At 38.4% G+C, this 23,220-nt stretch overlaps 1 protein-coding gene across 3 annotated transcripts in view; it reads left to right on the forward strand.

Annotated features, from left to right (window-relative positions):
• The window catches only part of IARS2 (isoleucyl-tRNA synthetase 2, mitochondrial), a 160,624-nt gene that overhangs the window by 112,335 nt on the left and 25,069 nt on the right, over positions 1–23,220 (forward strand). For all 3 annotated transcript variants that reach the window (XM_033936093.1, XM_033936091.1, XM_033936092.1), the window contains exons 15-16: positions 15,349–15,457; positions 19,782–19,881. In XM_033936093.1, coding sequence (XP_033791984.1) covers positions 15,349–15,457; positions 19,782–19,881 — 209 coding nt within the window. The remainder of the gene's footprint in view (positions 1–15,348; positions 15,458–19,781; positions 19,882–23,220) is intronic.

The following is a 23,220-nucleotide window of genomic DNA, read 5'->3' on the forward strand; positions in this document are numbered from 1 at the left end:
GCCTGTACAAAATTGGTTAGTGGTCTTTGTCATTCATTTTGGGACCAGCAACTTAGAGACCTTAATATGTATGTTCTGGAGGAAAGACGGGAGAGAAAGAATATGATAAGAGACATTTAAATGCATTTAACATGGTGTTAATGTACAGGAGATGAGTCTTTTTCAGATGGAGGAAAACTCCAGGAGAGGGCATAGGATGAAGTTAAGAGGTGATAGGCTCAGGAGTAATGTAAGAAAATACTTCTTTACAGAAAGGGTGGTAGATGCATGGAATTGTCTCCTGATGGAGGTGGTAGAGGTGAAGACTGTATCTGAATTCAAGATAGCTTAGGACAGGTATATGGGATCTTTTAGGGAGAGGAGGAGAAAGCAGATCTGGATGGGCCATTCGGTTTTTATCTGCTGTCATGTTTCTATATAACATTGTAGCTGTATTATTTGATGTTTATTTATCACATTAGATATTAATATGGGTCTTTTATAAGGTTACTTGTTTAAAATTGACTTGACCTTTTGGACTAATGTAGGACTAAGGTCTCATATTGTAGCAACTGAAATTGCTTTGTGAGATTCCTGGTAAGTGTTTGGCAGCAGTGTTGCATTAATGGGACAAATGTACAACAATGTGAAAGAGTTTCTCCCCTTCCCTCCTAATTCCCCTATCATACCAAATAGTTTTTGATCTTTAAACAAATGTAATGTTAGACAGAGGGATCCTGAGTAAACCCGTAACATAGGTATTAAATTATTACTTCATTTATTTAAGAAACAAAGTTGTCCAATACCTATATCATCCGTGTGAAAAAGTAACTGCCCCTTAATAAATGGTTGAACCAACTTAATCAGCAATAATTGCAGCCAAACACTTGTTCTGATTTGATATCAGTCTTTTACATGGTCCAGTCTTTTTTGCAGACCTACTTTAATTCTTACGCATTCGTAGGTTTCCATGCATTAACTAGTCGTTTCAGGTCCTCCATAGCATCTTTCTTGGGTTCAAATCAGGACCTTGACTAGCCCAGTCCAAAACTTTAAGTTTGTTTCTCCTCAACCTTTCAGATGTAGATGTGCTTTTGTGTTTTGTATCAGTGTCATGCCACGCAACCCAGTTACGTTTCATCTTCAGATTTATGGACAGATGACTGGGCATTCTCTCTAAGAATTGTTTGGTGCCATGAGGAATTCATAGTTCCTTCAATAAAGGCAAGTTTTCCAATGCAATAGGAATGTTATGCTGAACCTTAGAGTACTCTGTCCATTCTCATGAGCATACTGCAAAAAAATGTCTATCACAGCTTTTGAAACCTCCACCTTCTTCCAGGAGTCTGCTACCCCCTTCAGTTTCTCTTTCTTCAGGTAAGTATGAAAGGTGGCTTCTGATCTGCTCTAAGAATGTAGTAACAGTACTTTAGAACACTATAGAGCCATGGGGAGATCTAAAACCCTGAAAAGGCAAGGACTTCCCCTTATCTATTGAAATGTAGAGACCTACGTTATTGTTTTTTCTGGTTGACTAGCTTAATGGTTAACTGAGTGAATAGGATGATTTTACAGCAGCTATATCAGTGCTGACAGGTAGATTTAGTGTAATTTAAAGATGTGACTTTTTTTCATAGCATTAAACTGCAGAACATTGCATTTAGAGGTAAAAGCAAACAAAGCTTAAGATAAGCTTCAAATACAAAGGGGATAATAAACAGCTCTTTGGCTGCTTCATGTCTTATACTATAGTTGATGAATTATGGGAATATACTTCTTAAATTTTATCATACTAAAATTTTCTACAAACACACAGGATGAAGCCATTCTTCTAATTAACGCTGATATTTAAGAGACTTTGCTGGTTCATTTCTTTTCTTAAAACAGCGGCTAGACCATCTCTAGGTATGAACTATGGTTGCTAAATTAGTTCATGATTGAAAAATGCAGGAGCACTGAATGTAACTTGTTTTTGAATGTATCTTATGTTCTGAAGCTCATGAAATAGATTTATTAAACTGTTCTGAGCTCCCCTGGGAGAATAGTATAGAAAATTGCCTAAATAAACTATAAAGGTATTATAGGTGGTCACCTTGAATTAAATGACTTTCTACAATTGTAAAAAGAAAAAAAACCCTGCCCCTTTAGCATGCACTAAGGTGCCAAAACATGTTGGGCTTATGGATAATCTAAGTAGACTTACAGTTTTTCCATTTTATATATATGACCTCTTATAATAAAATTAAGGCTTAAGTCAATTGGGACTAGCTTGTGTATGCTGCTTTGTAATCTGTTCTGTATACAAAAAGCAAACTAAGACTTAATTTTATAAACCAGGTCTTCAACCAAAAGGTGCTCGACTCGGTTTACAATAATGTAAATATAGTACATAAATATAAAAGAAGAATGAGATCTAGAATGGCTTAGTTTCCAAAGTGTTTAGTAAACAAGAAAGTTTTTAGAGCTTTCCAAAACAAAAGAGACCTAGACTTCTGTTTTGGACCCTTTTTTCTTGCTGTTATATTTATGAGACATGGACCTCATGAACCCAGAGCCTTAGTAAACTATGTGTGGGTGGTGTAACCACACAGAGCATAAGTGTGTGTGGGGGGGGGGAGAGCACCAAAATTATGCTCTGGCTATTGTCTTCCTTGCTTGACTTTGATGCAGTGGGCAGGTGAAAGCCCTAGAGATGTGTTGTACAGGACACTTTTCTAGCTCGGGATTCTCCTGCATGAACCAGCAACCTCCTATTCTATTTGAAATCATATGTAACCTTACTCTTAAGAGTGGCTGTTTTCCATGTGTTCCGAGGATTTATACGAAAGCATACAGTAGAAAAAGAACTACTAGTACTTTTTGTTGAAATGTGTTATAAAGTCTTGCTTTGTCTACAGAGTAGTTTTGAAGTATAATGAACACACAGGATACCATCACCTTTTATCAGGCCCGAGGAGAGGGGGTACAGCCGGTACATTGCTCCAGGGCCTATGAAGCTCAAGGGGGCCCATTGAAGCCCAAAAAACGTCATGAAACTGAAACGTATCATCTTGAGAAGGAGACATCCTTACAAACTAAGACAAAGAACGGCGCGAGAAGTTTTGCGTACAAGATTGCGAAGCGTTGTGTGAGCGTGAAGCAATAGAAGGCCGTGACAATGATTAAATACTTTTGAGTGATATAATACGGTGCATTCAAGATTTAACAAACAAAAGCTTGTGAAAGTGACTATCAACGAGTGTTCTCATATGTTCATTCCTAGCTTCAAACTTATTGTTTGGATAACTCCTCCTTGCTTTCCCACTGAATCCTTGGAGGAAGAAGAAAATGAGACACAAACCACGTTGATTCATCATGGACTTAAAAGAAGACTTTACAGGACAGCGAAGGAAGAAATAATTCCACAGGTAAAGAAAGTTCCCTGTAAATGCTGTAATTGTAGCATAAAGGACCCACTGACATCGCGTGTCTTTTTGTCTACATTATCGAGAAATTCGAGACTATAAATGGCTTGATGGTTAGCGGAAAGACAATAGCAATATTGTCCTAACTTTAGAACCACTAACATAATTTTCGATAGCAATACTGCAAATTTCTATGTTCTATAATTTCATTTCAGGTTCCAGCCTTAAACATGTCAACTGGGACAGGCTAAATTTTTCCTTTTGGTGAGATAAATACGAAAAAATGAATTTGGAAATATTGGGACATCATAAATGATTTAGAGCAATATGGGGTCCATTAACGGAATTTGTTAAATCAGATTAATGGTATAAGCTTTTAATTCTTACTTGTTTTTCACACTCATCCAGGGAGGGAGGGGGAGGAAATATATTTTGATGCAAGTGCTGTTCTTTGTATTACTTGTTTGAAAATTTTCTGCACTTTGTATTGTATTGAAAATCAATAAAGAATTACAAAACAAAAAAAAAAATGTCATCTCAAAAATCTTTGTACCGGACCCCAGATTTTCTCTCAGCTGCCCTGCCTTTTATAGTATGTGATTATCTTAAGGTGACCAAACAAGTTGAAAAGGGTAACGGCAAAAGTTAGGAAGATGCTAGGATGCATAGGGACAGGTATTGCAGGGGGTATTAATGCCCCTGTATAAGACTCTGGTGAGACCTCATTTAGAATATCATGGGTGGAGCTTACCTAAGATGGCGATCTGAATGTTTGCGGAGACGCCGTCGTTCTCGTGGTGGAATTGAATTATGGTGAAAAGGAAGTCAAAGGTTCGGGTTTTTCCCGTTGAAGTAGCGGCACCATCGGGGCCAATGGATTCCTTCGTGGAACATGGCTCGCGAACGCCACAACCGGAGGTATCCTCGGCTGGAGAGACCGCACAAGCTGAGGTGCAGGATCTCTCCTTTGAGGCAGTCATTCTTTCTCCGGATGAGCGTAGACCGCCTGCCTGCCCCGTAGCAACGGAGGAGTCGTTTGCCGACGTGCCGGCTCGGGATGCCCTCTTGCTGTCCTCTCGGAGTGGGAGGACTAACCCGGTATGGGGGAAGGAGGAGCCCTTAGGATCGCAGGAAGCGGTTCAGAGAACTCAGCAAGCTCAAGTACTCTCTTCAACTATTCAGGAGGCTCCAGGTATTTTGGGAGCCCATGAACTTTCCCTGATTTCTGGAGTGGTTACTGAAACTATGGTCACAACAGGGCATATTGGAACTGAGATTGTCCCCTTGCAAAGGCCTAAGGTAATTACAATGGAATCCATATGGGAAGCCATATCAAATATGCAAACTTCTCTGGGGAGTCAAATTCAACAGTTATCTTCACGCTGTACTACTGTTCTTTCAGAAAATTTGGAACTTAAAAATAAGGTATCAAGTCTGGAGAACAAAATGAGTGACACTGAGACTAAAGTAAAAACTTTGGAAGTACAAGCCCTGACTTGGGTTAAGGACAGTGCTAGCTTGCACTTTAAACAAGAAATGCTGGAAAACTCTATTAGGAGGAATAATCTTCGGATTATTAATTTTCCAAAAGTACAATCCACAACTGCCCTTACTATGTTTAAAAGATATTTGTCAGAAATTTTGAAAGTACCAGAAATCTCGTATCCGCCTCTCTCAAAAATATATTACCTTTTAAAAAGAATTAAACCTCAAAATCCAAACCTAGATCAGCAGAATTTATCTGCTGATAGTTTGGATTTGACTCAGATTTTAGAGAGATCAGATACTGAGATTCAGGTCCCAGCTACTTTAATAGTACAGTTTGCAATTGATTCGGATAGGGACTGGATGCTTAGGATGTTTTTTAAGCATAAAGATGTTCCGTTTATGACAAACATAATTAGGATGTACCCTGATATATCTCGTCCAACCCAGAGAAGAAGAAAACAGTTTTTGGTATTAAGACCTCAGGCTGTACAAATAGGGGCAACCTTTGTTCTAAGATACCCCTGTAAGTGTGTTATGACATTTGAAGGAAATAGATATGTATTTTATGAACCACAACAGTTATCTAAGTTTATCTCAGATAGAGAGTCATCATGAGCTTCTCTGTTTTCAAATTAGCTCAATAGATTGTTCAAGAGCAGTCAGATCGCCTCTTTATTGTCTTTTATTTAATTTCCTAAATGTTTTATTTCAGTTTTTTCCTTAACTTCATCTCCAATATACATTGTGGACTAACAATGCTTTGTATAGTTTGATTTTCTTAAGAATTTTGGAAAGTGATTTATTTCAATGTACAGTGTATGTTTGCTTATTGACTTATAACTATTGTCAATTATTAAAACTCAATAAATATTAAATTTAAAAAAAAAAAAAGAATATCATATACAATTCTGGAGACTGCTCCTTCAAAAAAATAAACAGGATGGAGTAGGTCCAGAGGAAGGCTTCTAAAATGGTCGGTGGTCTTCATCATTAGGAGTATAGGGACAGACTTAAAGATTTCAATATGTATACTTTGGAAAAAATGGCGGAAAAGGGGAGATATGATAGAGATGTTTAAATACCTGTGGGCAAAAAAAAAATACCTGTATGTTGGTATGTTTTTAATAAACGGTATATCAAAGATGAAATAAACTTGGAAACCTGTGTGTAACTATAACACACTGCAAAGCGCTGTAATTCATAAAGTAAAGCTCATTGTCTGGGAACTTTATAATATGGATTTCTTTGAACCTCAGAAAGCCGGCAGGCATCTTCATAGGTCCTTTATATTATTTTTTTGTATTTTTCTTTGTATTTCAAATTTATGAATAACTTATAATTTTTAGATAACCGGGGCGTGGCTTGGCGCGCGCACGAGATGGAGGTGTAGTCGCGCTGCTCCATTATACCAGGCCACTAATTGAATATTAAAATATACCTTTCATCTTCTTTGGGGCTTCTGTTATATACTTTTGCAGCTTTTGGCATGTCGGGTACGGCGAAGCGTGTTAAGCACGATCAGGTGATGCCGCCGAAAGCTCCATTGCCGGAAGAGGAGGAGTTGGACAAAAAAGTAATTATGGCAGAGCTCAGAAAAGTACAGCGGATGATTCAGAGTAATGCAGACAGCATTCAGGAAGTAAAGGAGGAGGTGGTTCACACTAATAAACAAATGGAGTTGGCTAATCAGCGTGTGACTGTTAGAATCTAAAATGGAGCAGCTAGAGATAACAGCTGCACAATGCAAGGAGGATACTAAATCTATTAAAGTCCTACAAATGCAAATTGAAGACTATGAGAACCGTGGGCGTAGAAAGAATGTAAAAATAATTGGCTTGGCTTGGCGGAGAATTTGGAGGGGGGGGAATCCTATTCAATTTCTGGAAAATTTACTTCCTAAGTTGTTACAGTTGAGCTCAAAATTCTCCCTGGAAATTGAAAGAGTTCATAGAATTCCATCTCAACAGTCCACTAATCAAGCAAAGCCAAGACCACTTATTTTCAAGTTATTAAGATTTCAGCAAGCCTTTGAAATTTTGAGTTTGGCCAAAGCGGATAAAAATCTTAACTATAAGGGGTCTAAATTACTTTTCTTGTCAGATTTTGCTAAGAACACTGCAGTTATAAGGCAGCAATTTCTGCAGCTTAGACCTCAGCTGAAAGAAAAAGGATATAAATATTGTCTATACTATCCTGCCAAGATGAGGGTTACATCTGGAAATAAATCCGTTTACTTTGAGGATCCAGAGAAATTAAAGGATTTTCTGCTTACTTCGGAACCAATGGTTACATAAAGGATCATTAGAGATAATAGGAATAGAATAGAAGAAAAGAAGCAAAGTTTATGTTTGTCCTATTAAGATTTTAGGATTTCTGTGTTTCTTTTGTCCTGATACATTGATGTATGGGATTAATTTTTATTTTTAACTGGTGGAAATAGGTTTTTGTTATAATTTAATGAAAATTTCTGGAAGTGTTATTTATAGCTATTTTCTTCTATAACATGAGTGTGTAGCATATTAAATATTGATTCTTGTGGAGCTCTTTTCTTTTAGATTTTCTTTTTTGTAAGGTTTATTAGAGCTGTCATACAATGATTGTATGAACTATGGTGGTAGTTAATTGATAATAATTCAATTTAATAGTATGAACAGATTTTTAATTGTTAAGATGTAATAAGATGTGGTTTTAATGGATCATGATTTATTGAAATTTGATTTAATCTGCTGATTTTATTGATTTTATTTAAAATTTTCTTTTTGATTGATGTATGAATTTGCGTTTGACTTATGGTTCAAATATATTAAGTTGCATATATGAGTTATCTATTTTAATTATCTTTTTATAGGGAATGCAATAGTTATATTATAATTATAATGATTGGAGATAATTTCATGAGTTTATTTTATAAGTCCTTTTTGGGGGAAAAATTGGTTGATTCATAATGAAGTTTTGTTTCTATTAATTTGGGAATTAGTTGCTGGTTTATTAATTATTATTTATATTCATGTTTATTGAGTGTAAGTGTTTTAGATCAATTATATAGGATTGATTTTGGGATTATTCTACTATATGGGAGCTTTATTTGTATTATTAATGTTCAGGATATTAATGAATTTGCATCATATTAATATTTTTTTTTTAAGAAGATGGATAAGGATATGATTATTAAGTTGCCTGGGGGGGTAATGTGATTATATGTACTATGCATATTCAAAGACAATCATTTTTAGGGGGAGGTTTGAGAGGGTGGAGGGGTGGGGATTTAATTAGTTTTAGGGGTAAAGGATGTATAATTGATGGGGGGGTATTGCATTATTTTGAGTTATTATTAAATTTATTGGGTGTGATGGTGTCTGGTCATTTCAATATTAACAAATTTGCAGAGTATTGTTGGTTTATATACGAGATAATCAAAAGGAGGAAAATGCTAGCTTTCCTTCAGAAGCAAAATGCTAATATATATTTTATACAAGACTCACATCTGTCATTAATAGAATCTAAGAAATTAAAAGGAGGTTGGGTTTCTAAGTGTTTTTTTGCTCCAGCAGTAGGAAAAAAGGCTGTGGTTGCTATTTTAGTGAATAGGAAATGTTCAGCTGATTTTCAATTGATTGCTTCGGATCCTTTAGGACGCTGGGTGCATGTGAAAATGGTTATGGGAAATACTACCCTGGATTTATTCAATGTGTACGCTCCAAATTCGAATCAAGTGGAATTTTTCAAACATTTACAACAGTTATTACTACCACTGGCTGCTTCTAATTTAGTAGTGGCTGGAGATTTCAATGCTATAATGGATCCAATTATGGATTAAAAACCAAGTAAAATTATAAAATCGTTAGGGTTAGATAATTTAATACAGTTTTGTGATTTAATAGACATATGGTGTATTCTTCATTTTAATGATCGAGAGTTTTCTTTTTGTTCACAGGTCCACAACTCCTTTTCAAGATTATATTTTTGTTTCTAATAGATTAGTTCAGCGTGTGACAAAAGCTGTTATAGATTCTATAATTTTGTCTGATCATGGTGGGGTGTGGATCGAGTTGGCATCTGATGATCAAGTTTGTTCTAAACCAATTTGGAGATTTGCTAATGCTTTGCTTGCTGATTCTAAATTTCTTGGAGATTTTAAATTAAAAATGAATGAGTTTTTTCAACTTAATACCTCTGTGGATATAAGTATTGATACATTATGGGATGCATTTAAGGCAACTATGAGAGGTAATATTATTTCTTATTCGGCATATATTAAAAAAACAACTCAAAAAACAATTTTCTGAATTAGAGTATGAAATTAAAAGATTGGAAGATTAATTAATAGATGGGAACAACATACTTTGCAAAGTTTATTAAAAGCAAAAGCCAAATATAATGAGATATCTTCTCAATTTGTAAGGAAAGATTTGTTTTATCAGCAAACTCAGTATTATAATAATAATAATAATTTTATTCTTATATATCGCCCTACCCTTCGAGTTCTAGGCAGTTCACAATAATTACATTAGGATCCGCATTGACATGCCGTTTACAACAGTTTATTAGATTAACAACAAATTTAGCCGAACTTGGCTGATGAAGAAGGGAGAGGGTAGAAGAGAGGGAAGAAAGCGTTTAGGAGGGGGGGAGAGGGCCACGAGAGGGGCCCGGTAATACCGGAGAGGGGCGGTTACGGGTCTTGTTTGTTGAATAGGTAAGTTTTGAGAGTTTTTCTGAAGCCGAGGTAAGTGGGGGCCTCGAGTATCATTTGGGCGAGCCATGGGTTCATCTTGGCTGCTAGGAAGGCAAAGGTTTTGTCTAGGAAACTATTGAGATGACAAAGCTTTAGTGAGGGGTAGGCGAACAGTTGAATTCTGCGGGATTTTTTGTTGGTGCAGTAAAGGCTAAAGAGGGGGTTGATGTAACTTGGTGAGAGGCCATTTACCGATTTGTAGCAGAAGCATGCGAATTTGAAAAGTACTCTGGATTCAAAAGGCAGCCAGTGAAGTTGGTGATAGAAAGGGGTGATATGATCCCATTTCTTTAGGCCAAAGATGAGACGAACGGCGGTATTTTGGATCAGTTTTAGTCTCCTGGTAGTTTTCTTTGTGGAGTTTAGGTAGATAATATTACAGTAGTCTAGTATACTGAGAATGGCAGATTGCACTAGTAGGCTGAAGGCGGTGTTGTTGAAGTATTTTTTTATAGTCCGTAGTTTCCAGAGTACCGAGAAACATTTCCTGACAATGAGGTCGGTGTGAGTTTCTAAGGATAGCTTTTTATCGAGCGTGACTCATAGAATTTTTACGGTGTTTTCGAGGGGGAAAGTCCTTCCTTTCAGTTGAATTGTGGTATCCTTGATTTTGTCATTGGGGGTGGCAAGGAAGAATTTTGTTTTGTCGGAGTTTAGTTTCTGCCTGAATGCTAGCATCCAGAGTTCAATCTGGTTGAAGATGTTTGTAATGTAATCGAGTAGTTCTGGTGAGAAACGGTTAAGAGGAATGAGTATTGTGATGTCGTCTGCATAGATGAAAAATTTGAGCTTGAGGGTAAGTAGGAGGTTGCCTAGGGAGGCCAGGTAGATATTGAACAGAGTGGGGGACAGTGGGGAGCCCTGCGGGACCCCGCAAGTGTTGTCCCAGCTGTACGAGAAAGAGTTGTTCTGGAGTACTTTGTAGGATCTATTTTTTAGGAACCTCTGAAACTAGTTGAGGACCTGATCAGAGATGCCTATGTGTGTCAGACAATCCAGGAAAATGGTGTGGTCGACCAGGTCGAAGGCACTGCTTAGGTCTAGTTGTATGATCAAGGCACTAGAGCCTTGGCTAAAGAGTGTGTGGAGATGGTCAAGAAGGGCGGCTATGATGGTTTCAGTGCTGTGGTTGCGCGAAAGCCTGATTGATAGTCGCTTAGGATATTGAATTTATCTAGGTATGAGGAGAGTTCAGCTTTTACCACCCCTTCTGTTATTTTGGTGAATAGGGGGATGCTTGCGATCGGTCTGTAATTGGAGGGGGAATTTGGTGATTCTTTTGCGTTTTTAATGATAGGGGTAATCATGATGTGCCCTTGCTCTGGTGGGAAGTTTCCTGTGGATAGAAGGGAGTTGATCCATGTCATCATGTTTGCTTTGAAGTGGCTCGGGGCAGTTTTCATGATGTTTGGGGGACATGTGTCCAGTTTACAGAAGGAGTGGGTGTATTTGTTGTAGTAGGTATTAAAGGTTTGCCAGTTAATTGGTGAGAATTGTTTCCAGCTGAGGTTTGTTCTGGATCCTGGGTCTGGGTTAGATATACCAGAGTCTGCGTAAGATGTGGGCAGGAAGATTACTTGCAAATTATCTTAAAGCAAAAAAGAGGAAAACTAAAATTATTGTAATTAAAGATATACAAGGAAGTTTGCATACTAAAAATGAGCATATTTTACAGCAATTTTTTAATTTTTATAAGGAATTGTATTCTTCTGAGTCTTATGGAAACAGTGAACAAGATGGTTTAGAATTTTTAAATTGATTTAATGGACCAAAGATTCCTGATCATATAAAAAGAAGTTTAGAAGAACCTATATCTTTAAAAGAATTAGAAATAGCATTGAAATCTCTTAGAGTTGGATCCGCTCCAGGTGGGGATGGATATACTGTTGAGTTTTATAAATCATTTCAAATTACCCTTTTGCCATATTTGTTAAATTTATATCAATATCAACTGAATAATGGTTGTGTTACAGGTACTATGACTGATTCATTGATTATTGTTTTGCCTAAACAAACAAAGATTCTACTTTGGTTTCAAATTACAGGCCTATATCATTAATAAATGTGGATGGAAAACTTATTGCTAAAGTATTGGCTTTACGTTTGGCTAAAGCTCTTTTATTATTGATACTCATCAAACAGGATTTGTTGCAAAGAGACATTCTTCTAATAACACTAGATTGGCTTTTCATTCTCTAAATTTGACAAAAAACATGAATGATCCGGCTTTTTTTATCTCCTTGGATGCAGAAAAAGCCTTTGATAGAGTTGAATGGACTTTTATGTATCAGGCTTTAGAATGGTTTGGTATAGGTTCTGGATTTATTCAAATGATTCAGACACTGTATAGCTCTCCTGGTGCAAGATTATATATTAACAATAATTTGTCAGAACAGTTTAACTTGCTAAGGGGAGTTAGACAGGGTTGTCCTTTATCTCCTCTGCTCTTTGATGTTGTTTTGGAACTCTTGTTAATAGCTATTAACCAAGCAAAGGGGATACGAGGTATTCCTTATTTGAATTGGGAGTATAAGCTTTCTGCTTATGCGGATGATATTCTGCTTTATTTGAGAGACCCAGAAATTACCATTCCATGTTTACTTGAATTAATAGAGAAGTTTGGAAGATTTTATGGATATAAGATCAATTGGAGTAAGTCTGAAGTTCTTCCACTCAATGTTCATTGTACCAAAGGGTTATTTGAATCATTTTCGTTTGTTTGGAAAGAAGATGGATTAAAATACTTAGGTATTACTATTAAAAACACAATAGAAGATACAGTGAAAGAGAATGAAAAATTTTTATTAAAGAAAATATCAGAAATGTGTGAACATTGGAATCTTTTGCATCTTTCTTGATGGGGAAGAGTTCAAACTATTAAAATGATGATATTGCCTGTGGTTTGTTATCAAATGAGTATGATACCAATTTTTTTTCAGGGTTATTTTACTAAAAGTTAAATGGTATTCTTACTAAATTTGTTTGCTTGGGTAAAAGACTCAGAATTGCTTTAGTAACTTTACAAAAGACAATTGTGGAGGGTGGGGTAAATTTTCCAAAATTAAGACAGGGTATGTATTAGATCCTCCCAGAACTCTTGGAGAATGTCCCAGATTGGCTGTATATAGAATGGCGACTCCTGTTTCCTTTGCATTTATCTCATCTTATAAGTATAAAATTGCCTAGGAAATATAAAGAAAATAGAATTTTGCTTGATACATGGAGAACTTTACGTTATGTTAGTAATCTTTCACCAAATCCAATTTCTAAATCATTAAATCAATCCATTTGGCTAAACTCCAAGATTAAAATTGGCGGATTTCAAATCGTCTGGAAGCATTGGATTAGTGCAGGTATACGGACATTAAATGATGTTGTTTCTAATAGTTTGCTTCTTAGTTTTTCACAGATCAACATAAATTTGGTTTCGATAAAACACAAAGTTTTAAGTGGTTGCAGCTGAAGCAGGCTATTCAGGAGGGGTTTCCTGAATGGAAAGGTTTTAATACTCAGTATAGTTTGGAATTCCTATGCTTTCAGGCAGATTTCTTGGGTCACCAAGCCGCACAGTGGTATAAATTGTTGTATGGATATTTGAATAAAAAACAAAAAACTGGTCTTAGGGATATTTGGAGCATTGAGACTAAGCATCAAATTTCTGCTTCTCAGTGGCCACAACTTTGGTCTTGGAGGTTAAAAGGTACAAGGTCAGCATCTATGAGACAAACTTGGTTCTTTTTGTGCATAGAGCTTTTTGGGCCCCAGTTCGTTTACAAAAGTTGGATAGCTCTAGGTCTAATAGGTGCTGGCATTGTAATTTAGATAGATCATTTACTTTTGTTCTGTCCCTTTTATCAATGCCTTTTGGAAGTCAATTTGGTCCCAAATTAATTCACTGTTAGAAAATCATGTTGCCATATCTTATGATACTATTTTATTTGGAACATCTATGAGATTAAAGAGTCAACTTTCAACACACAATAATAAACTTTTGCTAATACTGACAGGGGTTGCCATTCAGCATATTACGGGAAATTGGAAGGATTATACTAACTTAATTATACCTTTTGGTGGAATTCAGTTTGTCATATTTATAAAATGGAGAGAATGCTTGCTTTACAGGAAAGAAATTATGATAATTTTTTTAAAAAATGGGGGCCATTGATTACATATTCGAATGATCAGACACCTTAGACACCTTTTTATTACATAAGATTATATTTAGTGGGGGGTGGGGATGTATGATATATGTTATAATTAGTATATTTCTATTGGATGGGATGGGGAGGGGGGTTCTTTTATATGATTTTGGCAATAATAATTGAGAATGTCAAGTGATTTGTACAAATTTTTGATTGACTATTGTACACTTGTTGAAAGATATGAAAATGAATAAAGATTTACAAAAAAAAAATTTTTTAGATAACCATATTGTGATATGTTCTACTTATCTTTCTGTTGCTGTTGTTATTACAAAAATCTCTACCCCTTCCGTCGCATTTCAAAAACTTTCTTCAGTGACGGGGGTTTGATCCAGCATATTGCAACTGCACCGGAAATAATGGTCGAATTACCATCAAAACATCCCCAGATATAAAATAAAACAAACTTACATGCTGTACTAAGCAAATAAAGTTATACTGAACAGTCAGTGTTGCCTAGCTGGTTTGCAGTATTGCTAGGAGAGTATTCTTACAGCTGGCAAGCATTTAATAATAGCCGTGGCGTCTCCATACAGAGAATTTAATTACACTAACCCTGACGTTGTTCACAATCTTTCTCTGCTATAGGTGTCCCATAAAGCCCCATAGAGCACCACCCTCTAATCTATCAAGGCCATCCAATCAGCGCTGTCATTCAGCCCATTCAGGGATACTGATGTCAGTGACATAGCACAGGGAAGGTCCTGGTGGAGAAGGCCGCGAAGCAACCTGTGCAGTGCTGCCGCCACTGCTGTTTGGAAAGGAGATATGTCGGCCTCACGGTGGAAGGGTCATCGAGGTTCTACTGCACGGGGGATGGAAAGATGCTGCGCAGGGAGATGGGTTGGCAGGTCGTCGAAGTTCTGCTGCATGGAGGAATGGCTTCATATTATCTGTACAACACCCCAAAATTAGTGAAGATCACCCACTGCAGCAATCCTGGGATTTCTAGCCCCAAATGCTAGCTTTAGTTGGGCTACAACACCCCAAACACTGAGTGTAATAGTCTTTTAAAAGTTGTCAAAATGGTGCCAGACACTTCAGCACAGGCTTCCATTACAGTAAACAGGCAAGTGGCTTATCCTTTGGAGCTGTTTGGTATTGTAGTTACCTCAGAAAAGCCCATGTATTATCTTTTCCACAAAGATCTCAAGACTTTATTTCAGAAATGTTATGAAATCTGAAATTCAGTTTGTTTAAGGATGATCTGTAATTTGTTTATTTGTTAACCATTTAAAGCTCTATTTTATAGGGAAGATGTGGCATACAAGAACAATGCTTACATTAGATTAGATCTAACGCAACACAATGAAATTGCTTTTGGGGTTCTGCACAGGAGGGGAGAATGGGAGGGAGGGATAGAAAGATACTGCACAAAGGGATGAGTGAGAGATGATCGTTGTACACACACCAAAAAGTAAGACATCCCCTGAAAATAAGCCCTGGTGCATTTTTTGGACCCAAAATTATTTTAAGATAGTGTCTTATTTTCAGGGAAACACGGTAGTAGTCTTTAGTTATCCCTTTTTTTCCCCTTAAGGTGCAGATCAAAAGGCAGATTTATACCTGGAAGGAAATGACCAGCTTGGTGGTTGGTTTCAGTCTTCACTCTTAACAAGCACAGCAACAAGGAAAAAGGCACCATATGGGTACGTCCAGACTGTACTGTCATTAAGCAGCTTATTGCATCACTGAAATTCTGCACTTCCTGTCATAACTGGTTTTACAAAATGTATTACAGAAATTGACACTCCTCTAGAATTGTTTTGTAAACTCAGACCTAGGTTTGTTAAAAAGTGAGAAAAAGCAGCCCTCTGTTTTCCAAAGGTTAAATCGTGAAGTATTATGTACACCTGTAATCCAGATTGCTCAAACATAGACTGCCTGACTATATTAAGATATGATGATATATACATACATTGTGAACCTGAATTAAAAAACAAAAAACACCAAAATGTTTTTTGTCATATCTTCTACAGAACTCGGCTGATTCTTATGAAATTTAGTATGTTGTGTCCTCAATGAAGTTGATATAAAATGTTATAAATATTTCTCACCACAACATTCGTAACCTATAAACAATCACAATGACCGGAAGCTAAAAAAACCTATCTGGCGAAATCTAGATATGTTAAAACGGTAGTCAGGGAGTCCAAACTCTGAATGGAAGAAAATATAGCAAGACAGGTTAAAACAGGGGATAAATCCTTTTTTAAGTACGTTAGCAACAGGAAGAAGAACACAAGCGGTATTGTGCGCCTAAAGAAACCTAACGGTAACTTCGTAGACTCGAACGCAGACAAGGCAGAACTACTCAATAACTACTTATGCTTAGTCTTCACCTGCGAAGCGCCAGGGTCCGGACCTCAGCTACAGTCAAAGAGGTGCTTGGAGGACCCATTCTGGGACTTTGAATTTATTGCAAGCAATGTCTACCACGAACTAGCAAAGCTAAAAGTGAACAAAGCTATGGGCCCGGATAATCTACACCCCAGAGTACTTCAGGAATTGAGAGATGTCCTGGCAGAACTGTTAGCTGAGCTTTTCAATCTTTCCCTAAGTAAGAGAAAAGTTCCCTTGGACTGGAAAACTGCCAACGTTATTCCGCTTCACAAAAAGGGATACAGGGCAGAGGCCGAAAATTACAGACCGGTGAGTCTCGCATCAATAGTGAGTAAACTCATGGAAATGTTGATTAAAAACAGATTGGACACGATTCTGGATGACGAAGGGCTAAGGGATCCCCACCAGCATGGCTTTACGAAGGGAAGGTCTTGTCAATCCAATCTGATAAACTTCTTTGACTGGGTAACAAAAGAACTGGATGGGGGAGAATCCCTAGACATCGTGTATTTAGACTTCAGTAAGGCTTTTGATAGTGTCCCACATCATAAGTTATTGAACAAGATGAACACGATGGGCCTAGGAGAAACCCTGACTGCATGGTAGAAGACTGGCTTAGCAGCAGACTTCAAAGGGTGATGGTAAACGGTATTCCCTCAAAAATGTCGGAAGTGACCAGTGGAGTGCCGCAGGGCTCGGTCTTGGGCCCAATACTATTTAATATCTTTGCAAGGGATCTGCCTCAGGGACTTTGAGGTAAAATTACATTATTCGCCGATGACGCTAAACTATGCAACATTGTGGGCAGCGCAGCAGAACCAGACAGCGCAACCGTGCCCGACTCTATGAAGCAGGACCTACTTTTACTGGAACAATGGTCCAGTACTTGGCAACTGAATTTTAATGCCAAAAAATGTAAGGTAATGCACCTTGGTAGCAGAAATCCATGCAGAACATACACACTGAATGGTGAAAACCTAACAAGAACTGTAGTAGAACGGGACTTGGGAGTAATCATCCGGGAAGATATGAAAGCTGCCAATCAGGTGGAAAAAGCTTCAGCAAAGGCTAGACAAATGCTGGGTTGCATCAGAAGGAGCTTTATTAGCCAAAAGCCTGAAGTTATACTGCCGTTATACAGAGCCATGGTGAGACCTCACCTGGAGGCCACATTATCAAAAGGATGTGAAGAGAATGGAGTCGATTCAGCGAATGGCCACCAGGATGGTCTCAGGACTTAAAGATCTCCCATATGAAGAACATTTGAGCAGGCTGCGCTTATATTCTCTTGAAGAGCGCAAAGAAAGGGGGGACATGATAGAAACATTCAAATACATCACGGGCTACATTGAGGTGGAGGAAGAAATCTTTTTTCTTACGGGTCCCATGGCGACGAGAGGGCATCCACTAAAACTCAGGGGGGAAAGATTTCATGGGGACACCAGTAAATACTTCTTCACCAAAAGGGTAATTGATCGATGGAATGGTCTTCCACGTCAGGTAATCGAGGCCAGTACCATGCTCGACTTCAAGGGACGATGGGACAGACAGGTGGGGTCGCTCCAGAGGAATGCTTAAAAGATGGATTATCGATGGAGGGAGGGTTCTTGAGTGGGCAGACTTGTTGGGCCGCTGGCCCTTTTCTGCCGTCATACTCTATGTTTCTATGTTACCTTGTGAAAATGAATTGTGAACTAAATAAAAATACATCAAAATATTTTATGGCTTAACTTACAGAAAAATATAAAGTCAAAAAGTAATGTTTCAATTAAGCAGATGTTCGAAGTGCACTCCCTTTGCATAAAGGCACACCTTCAGCATTGGCAGCCACCAATCTATAAACTTGTTAGCAACGCTCTGCTTCAGCTCAGCCCAAACAGACGTTGGATATCGCTGTCTGGTAGAGACGTGCCTGTATCAGCCCCCAGATCTGGTAGTCAACTGGGTTTAGGTCTGGTGAATTTGCAGGCCAGAGGTCTGGGCCAATGAAGTCTGGGTTCTCTTGATGTAGCTGTTCTATGGTGTCCTCTGTCTGATGTGCTGGGGCATTGTCCTGTTGGAAGATAAAGTAGTCTCCCACTATGCGATGGATCGCTGGTAACAGCTTCTGCGTTGAGGACATCCTGGTAGTATGCTCCGTTTATCTTAACCCCAGGGTCAATGAAGAACAGATCTGTGAATCCAAGTTTCAAGATTGCAACCAAGACCGTGACTGTTTGACTGAAGGTCGAGCGAGTCCATAGTACGCATTTGGCATTAACTTCACATTTCAGTGTTGTTGACGTCACGTTCAAGCCATCATTCTGTGTATTAATTGGTGGAGCTCCTATAAGAACAAGAATAGCCATCCATCTAGCCAAGTAGCCCGTCCTCACAGTGGCCAATCCAGGTCCCTAGGACCTGGCAAAAACCCCAAAAGTAGCAACATTGTATGCTACCAAACCCTGTAGCTCATCCTCACTATGGCCAATCCAGGTCACTAGTACCTGGAAAAACCCCAAATAGTAGCAACATTCCATGCTACCAACCCCAGTAGCTCATCCTCACTATGGCCAATCTAGATCTTTCAGATTTTAAAATTCTTTGCGACATAGTTATGTGGACCTGTTTTACTTGCTTTTCCCTCTTCCCGTTCCCATTCAGCCAAAATTCAAACTAATTATACCTTAGCTAGAAGGTATTCTCTAGACTCAACATCTAAAGGCATCCAGCATGCTGCAAGTGAGCATGGCTAATATGCAGTAGTCAACGGCAGCACTTGGAGCTTCTAGTGCTGGTACCATAGACATGTTGAATATCACTGGGCTAGCACTGCCTCCAAAGCTGATTTTCATGACATCAGTATCAGGAAATGCTCCTTTGCAAATCTAATATGCTCACGATGCTTGCATTAGAGGCTCCAAGTGCTACCACTGACTGCTGTGTTTGTTCTGTACTCACTTAGATTCTGGATTTCTTCATTGGGTTGGGCTCACCAACTGTGGTAATAGTGCAGTCTGGTGCCTAAGGGGTTCCTGAGGTGGAACTCAAGGGACCTATACCCCCCAAGATTCCATGTGTCTTTGTCCCTGACTTCATCTTAAATGATTTTTTCTCTTCTTAATAGGGCAGTTCAGTTTGTGGTTAATTGTTTTCAGAGATGAGATAAAATAGTGAAATCGCTGGGACTAATGAGTGCCTACCTTTTACATTAGAAGGGTCAGGGGGTGTAGAGGATTCTGCTGGTGTTTTGGTAAGGGAATATTGGTGGGAAGATAGAAGTATCTGCCTGGGGAGGTGAGAGAGTGCTGAGATCAGAGTTTAATGTGTGAGAGAACCACCTGGATCACAATTCCACCACTTTTTTTTTTTTTTTTCCAAACACTAGAGAAGCAAGGATATTCTGCTCTTACCCCCCCCCCTCCCCCCAAAAGCATTCTGCAGGGAAGAAGGTAGGTTATGAGCCTGAAGCAGAGCAGTGAACAGTTAATCCCTAATCTATCCCCTCTTCTACTGGCCTACCCAAGCCTTTCTCCCAGTTCCACTTCCTTTTTATCTGCAAATTAAGCCCTAGCTGAGGTCAGTTTTTAAGGGAATGAAGAATGGCATTTTCTGCACTCATTTAATTTGTTAAGGTCTTTCTCTTCTCAGGACTGTGTTGGTCCATGGATTTACTCTTAATGAAAAGGGAGAAAAGATGTCAAAATCTAATGGCAATGGGCTCAGCCCTAGTGTGGTCATAAATGGAGATGTGAGTATATGCTGTATAATCTCTTCCAGCTTATGTTTTCTCATATGCATGATTTTTTATTTAATAATTATTGCATAGGGCATTATTTTTCAGAATGAAAGGAGGTAGGTGTATGATGATGTGTGTTGTACTCTCTTTCCCATTTGTTCCAGAGGTTATTGTGTGCCATCTTGTACTGTGTACAGAGTAAAGATGAACACCCAGAAAGGTTTTGTTTTGGGTTGGGGTTTTCCCCCCCTGTGGAAACAGAGGTCATTAAGAGCACGCATTATCCTAGGACAAGCAGGCAGCATATTCTCACATTTGGGTGACGTCAACCACGGAGCCCAGTACGGACAGTTTGAAAAGTGAACTGTCACTTTGAAATTTAAGAGCTTTGTGATTACCTGCACCACGCATGCGTGACTGCCTTCCTGTCCAAAGAGGCTCGAGGTACCTCAGTTCTTCTTTTCCACAGAGCAAAGAAGTATCTTTTTGACTGAACTCTATTCAGTCAGCGTTGCCTTCCCGCTACATGTAATTTTCTTCTTTTTTCTTTTGGTTTTATTTCCTTTCGTTAAGAAGAAAAATCTTTGTCATTTTTTCCCATATCTTGGGGGTTTTTCCTTGGCGAGTTTCATACTTCGAAATTGAGTTTCATAGTGGTGAGAGAATTTTTCCGTCCATGTCGAAACCTTTGATGGGTTTTAAGAAAGGCAGTATGTGTCAACGGTCTATTTCTGTAACCAACCCTCATAATGGGTGGCTTCAGAGTTTAAGCCCTGGACTCCGCATCGAGACTTGTACTCAGTGTTTATCTTTAAACGCGCTCTCTTAGGCCCCCTTCGAGCTTAGCAGGAGCAGTTGTTCAGTGCAACCATGGACATCGCTAGATCTTCTTAGCCATTGTCATTGACAGCTTCTGCATTGGCATCGACATCGAATTTCCAGCATTGGGGGAGCCAGCTCAGAAGCATCCACTAGCATCATAGGTCTCTGTAGCATCGAGTCTCTTGACACAGATCAATCAAGACACCAACACTCCCCAGCTTCCTAAGTTATCTCTCCCTCATGGTATGCATCCTCATCGAGGTCATCCATTTCGAGACAACCTGCTGCACCGATGGTACCGGCTGTTGAGTCATAAGTACCGGTGCATGCTTCCTAGCGTTGCAGATCTAAACAGCATCAAGTCTTTTGATGAAGACTGAACAGGGACGTCATTGTTCTTCATTTCTCCTTCATGCTGTGCACTCATCGAGGCACCCTCTCCGTGGCAATGTGCTGCATCGAGGGTACCGCCTGTTGAACGAGCAATACCGGTGCATGTTTCTCGGAAACACTCCATGAGTTCTTCCAGAGGGAGCTTGGTAATATGCTTACTTTGCACAAAATGCTGCTGCTAGCATCGACTCCCTCGGCATTGCCTCACTTAAACATAGTAGTGCAAGGCTTCAGGGTACCAATGTCAGCTGTCCATCGGAGCATCATGCTATTTCTCATTGGATCTTCTCTGAGATTGGCATTTCTCCATCAAAAATTTGATCCACTGCTTCAAAGCATCGACGCTCTTCTTCACCAAATAAGAGATATTCATAGATCCTCATCGTCTTCATAGGATCAGTACCAAGATTTTTTGAAGACATAATTCATATTTTTGAAGACATAATTCATATTTTCAATGGGATTCAGATGGCACTTACTTTATATAAGCCTGAGTTTTACGGCATTCCTTTCGTACTGTTACAGGAACTACTTTTCAGGGGAAGATTTTCTTCAGTGGATCTTTCCTTTCTTGGATATATTTGGCAGCTGGGCACAGCCTAGCCTGTTAATTTGGAAGCTGACACTGAACCTAATGCAGAGTTCATACATGCTTGGGCTATGATGATAAACAATTAATAATTCTCAGTTTCCAACAATCAACCAATCATATAACAATCATTCCCACAATTTCTTTGTGATAACAGTATATCAAAATAATTTTTTTAATGTCTATAGGGATCCTCAGACCTCCGTGCAAGTAATATAACTCGCAACGGTCTCAATCCTCATTAGTCCCAATGACATTAATATTTAATATTTAATTGATACTAACATTTCTTTTCATCATATTTTTCTTCTTTATACTTTTACTAATTTATTAATTTCGTATTAAACATTATTAGTTTATTATAGCATGGTCAGCCTATCATGCTTTTGAGAGGTCATCTAGACTTTCTGCAATGTCAGGGACTATGAGACGCCTAGTATGGCTAACAATTTCTCGTAAAACTTCTACTAGGAAAATAATTGTTTATCTTAAATACCTTTAATTCTAAAAATTTAGCATATAAATTACAATATATCAACCACACAGGCACAGGATATCAAAATTGCACAACAAATCAGCAAAAAATACTTCTTTAAAAAACCGTCACTCCATAACAATGGAAGAAAGGAGTACTTATCTTCTCCAGAGTTGTTGTTACATCCTGGGCTCGGCTGTCGATTTCAAAGTGCTCCGTACTTCAAACCGAAAAAAGTGAAAACAGTCCAAAGTCCCCAAAACCTCTACTTCTCAAAACACTCTCCAAATTTCTCAGTCCAATAATCCACATTCAGTAATATAATCCTTCAATGCAATTCATAGTTTCAAATATCACAGACTTCCTCATTAGTGGGTGAACAATCCAACGCTTGGTGAATTCTGCTTCACAATGAGGAAGTCTGTGATATTTGAAACTATGAATTGCATTGAAGGATTATATTACTGAACGTGGATTATTGGACTGAGAAATTTGAAGAGTATTTTGAGAAGTGGAGGTTTTTAGGATGTTGGACTGTTTTCACTTTTTTTGGTTTGAAGCACGGAGCACTTTGAAATCGACAGCCGAGCCCAGGATGTAACAACAACTCTGGAGAAGATAAGTACTCCTTTCTTCCATTGTTTTTTAAAGGAGTATTTTTTGCTGATTTGTTGTGCAATTTTGATATCCTGTGCCTGTGTGGTTGATACATTGTAATTTATATGCTAAATTTTTAGAATTAAAGGTATTTAAGATAAACAATTCTTTTTCTAGTAGAAGTTTTAGGTAACGTTCAAAAGAATTGAATATAATTGAGTGGCACTCCCACTATAGAGTGTGTGTTTATATAACAATTTCTCATACCATTGTAGCAAACAATCAAGGAGGGATGGGCTCTCTGACTCTCTGTCAAGAAGCGGAGTAGATTTGGAATTGGGCAATTCCCCAAAACGTTTTCCTCAAAGCTATCTATGTTCAAGGAGCACAAAATACACTTGCCGCTAAACCCAGCAGATATCTTCCGCTCCATGAGTGGATACTCCAGTCCAAGGTCTTACTTCAGTATATTTTC

Source organism: Geotrypetes seraphini, chromosome 3, assembly GCF_902459505.1.
Source record: "Geotrypetes seraphini chromosome 3, aGeoSer1.1, whole genome shotgun sequence".
NCBI classification, from domain to species: Eukaryota; Metazoa; Chordata; class Amphibia; order Gymnophiona; family Dermophiidae; genus Geotrypetes; species Geotrypetes seraphini.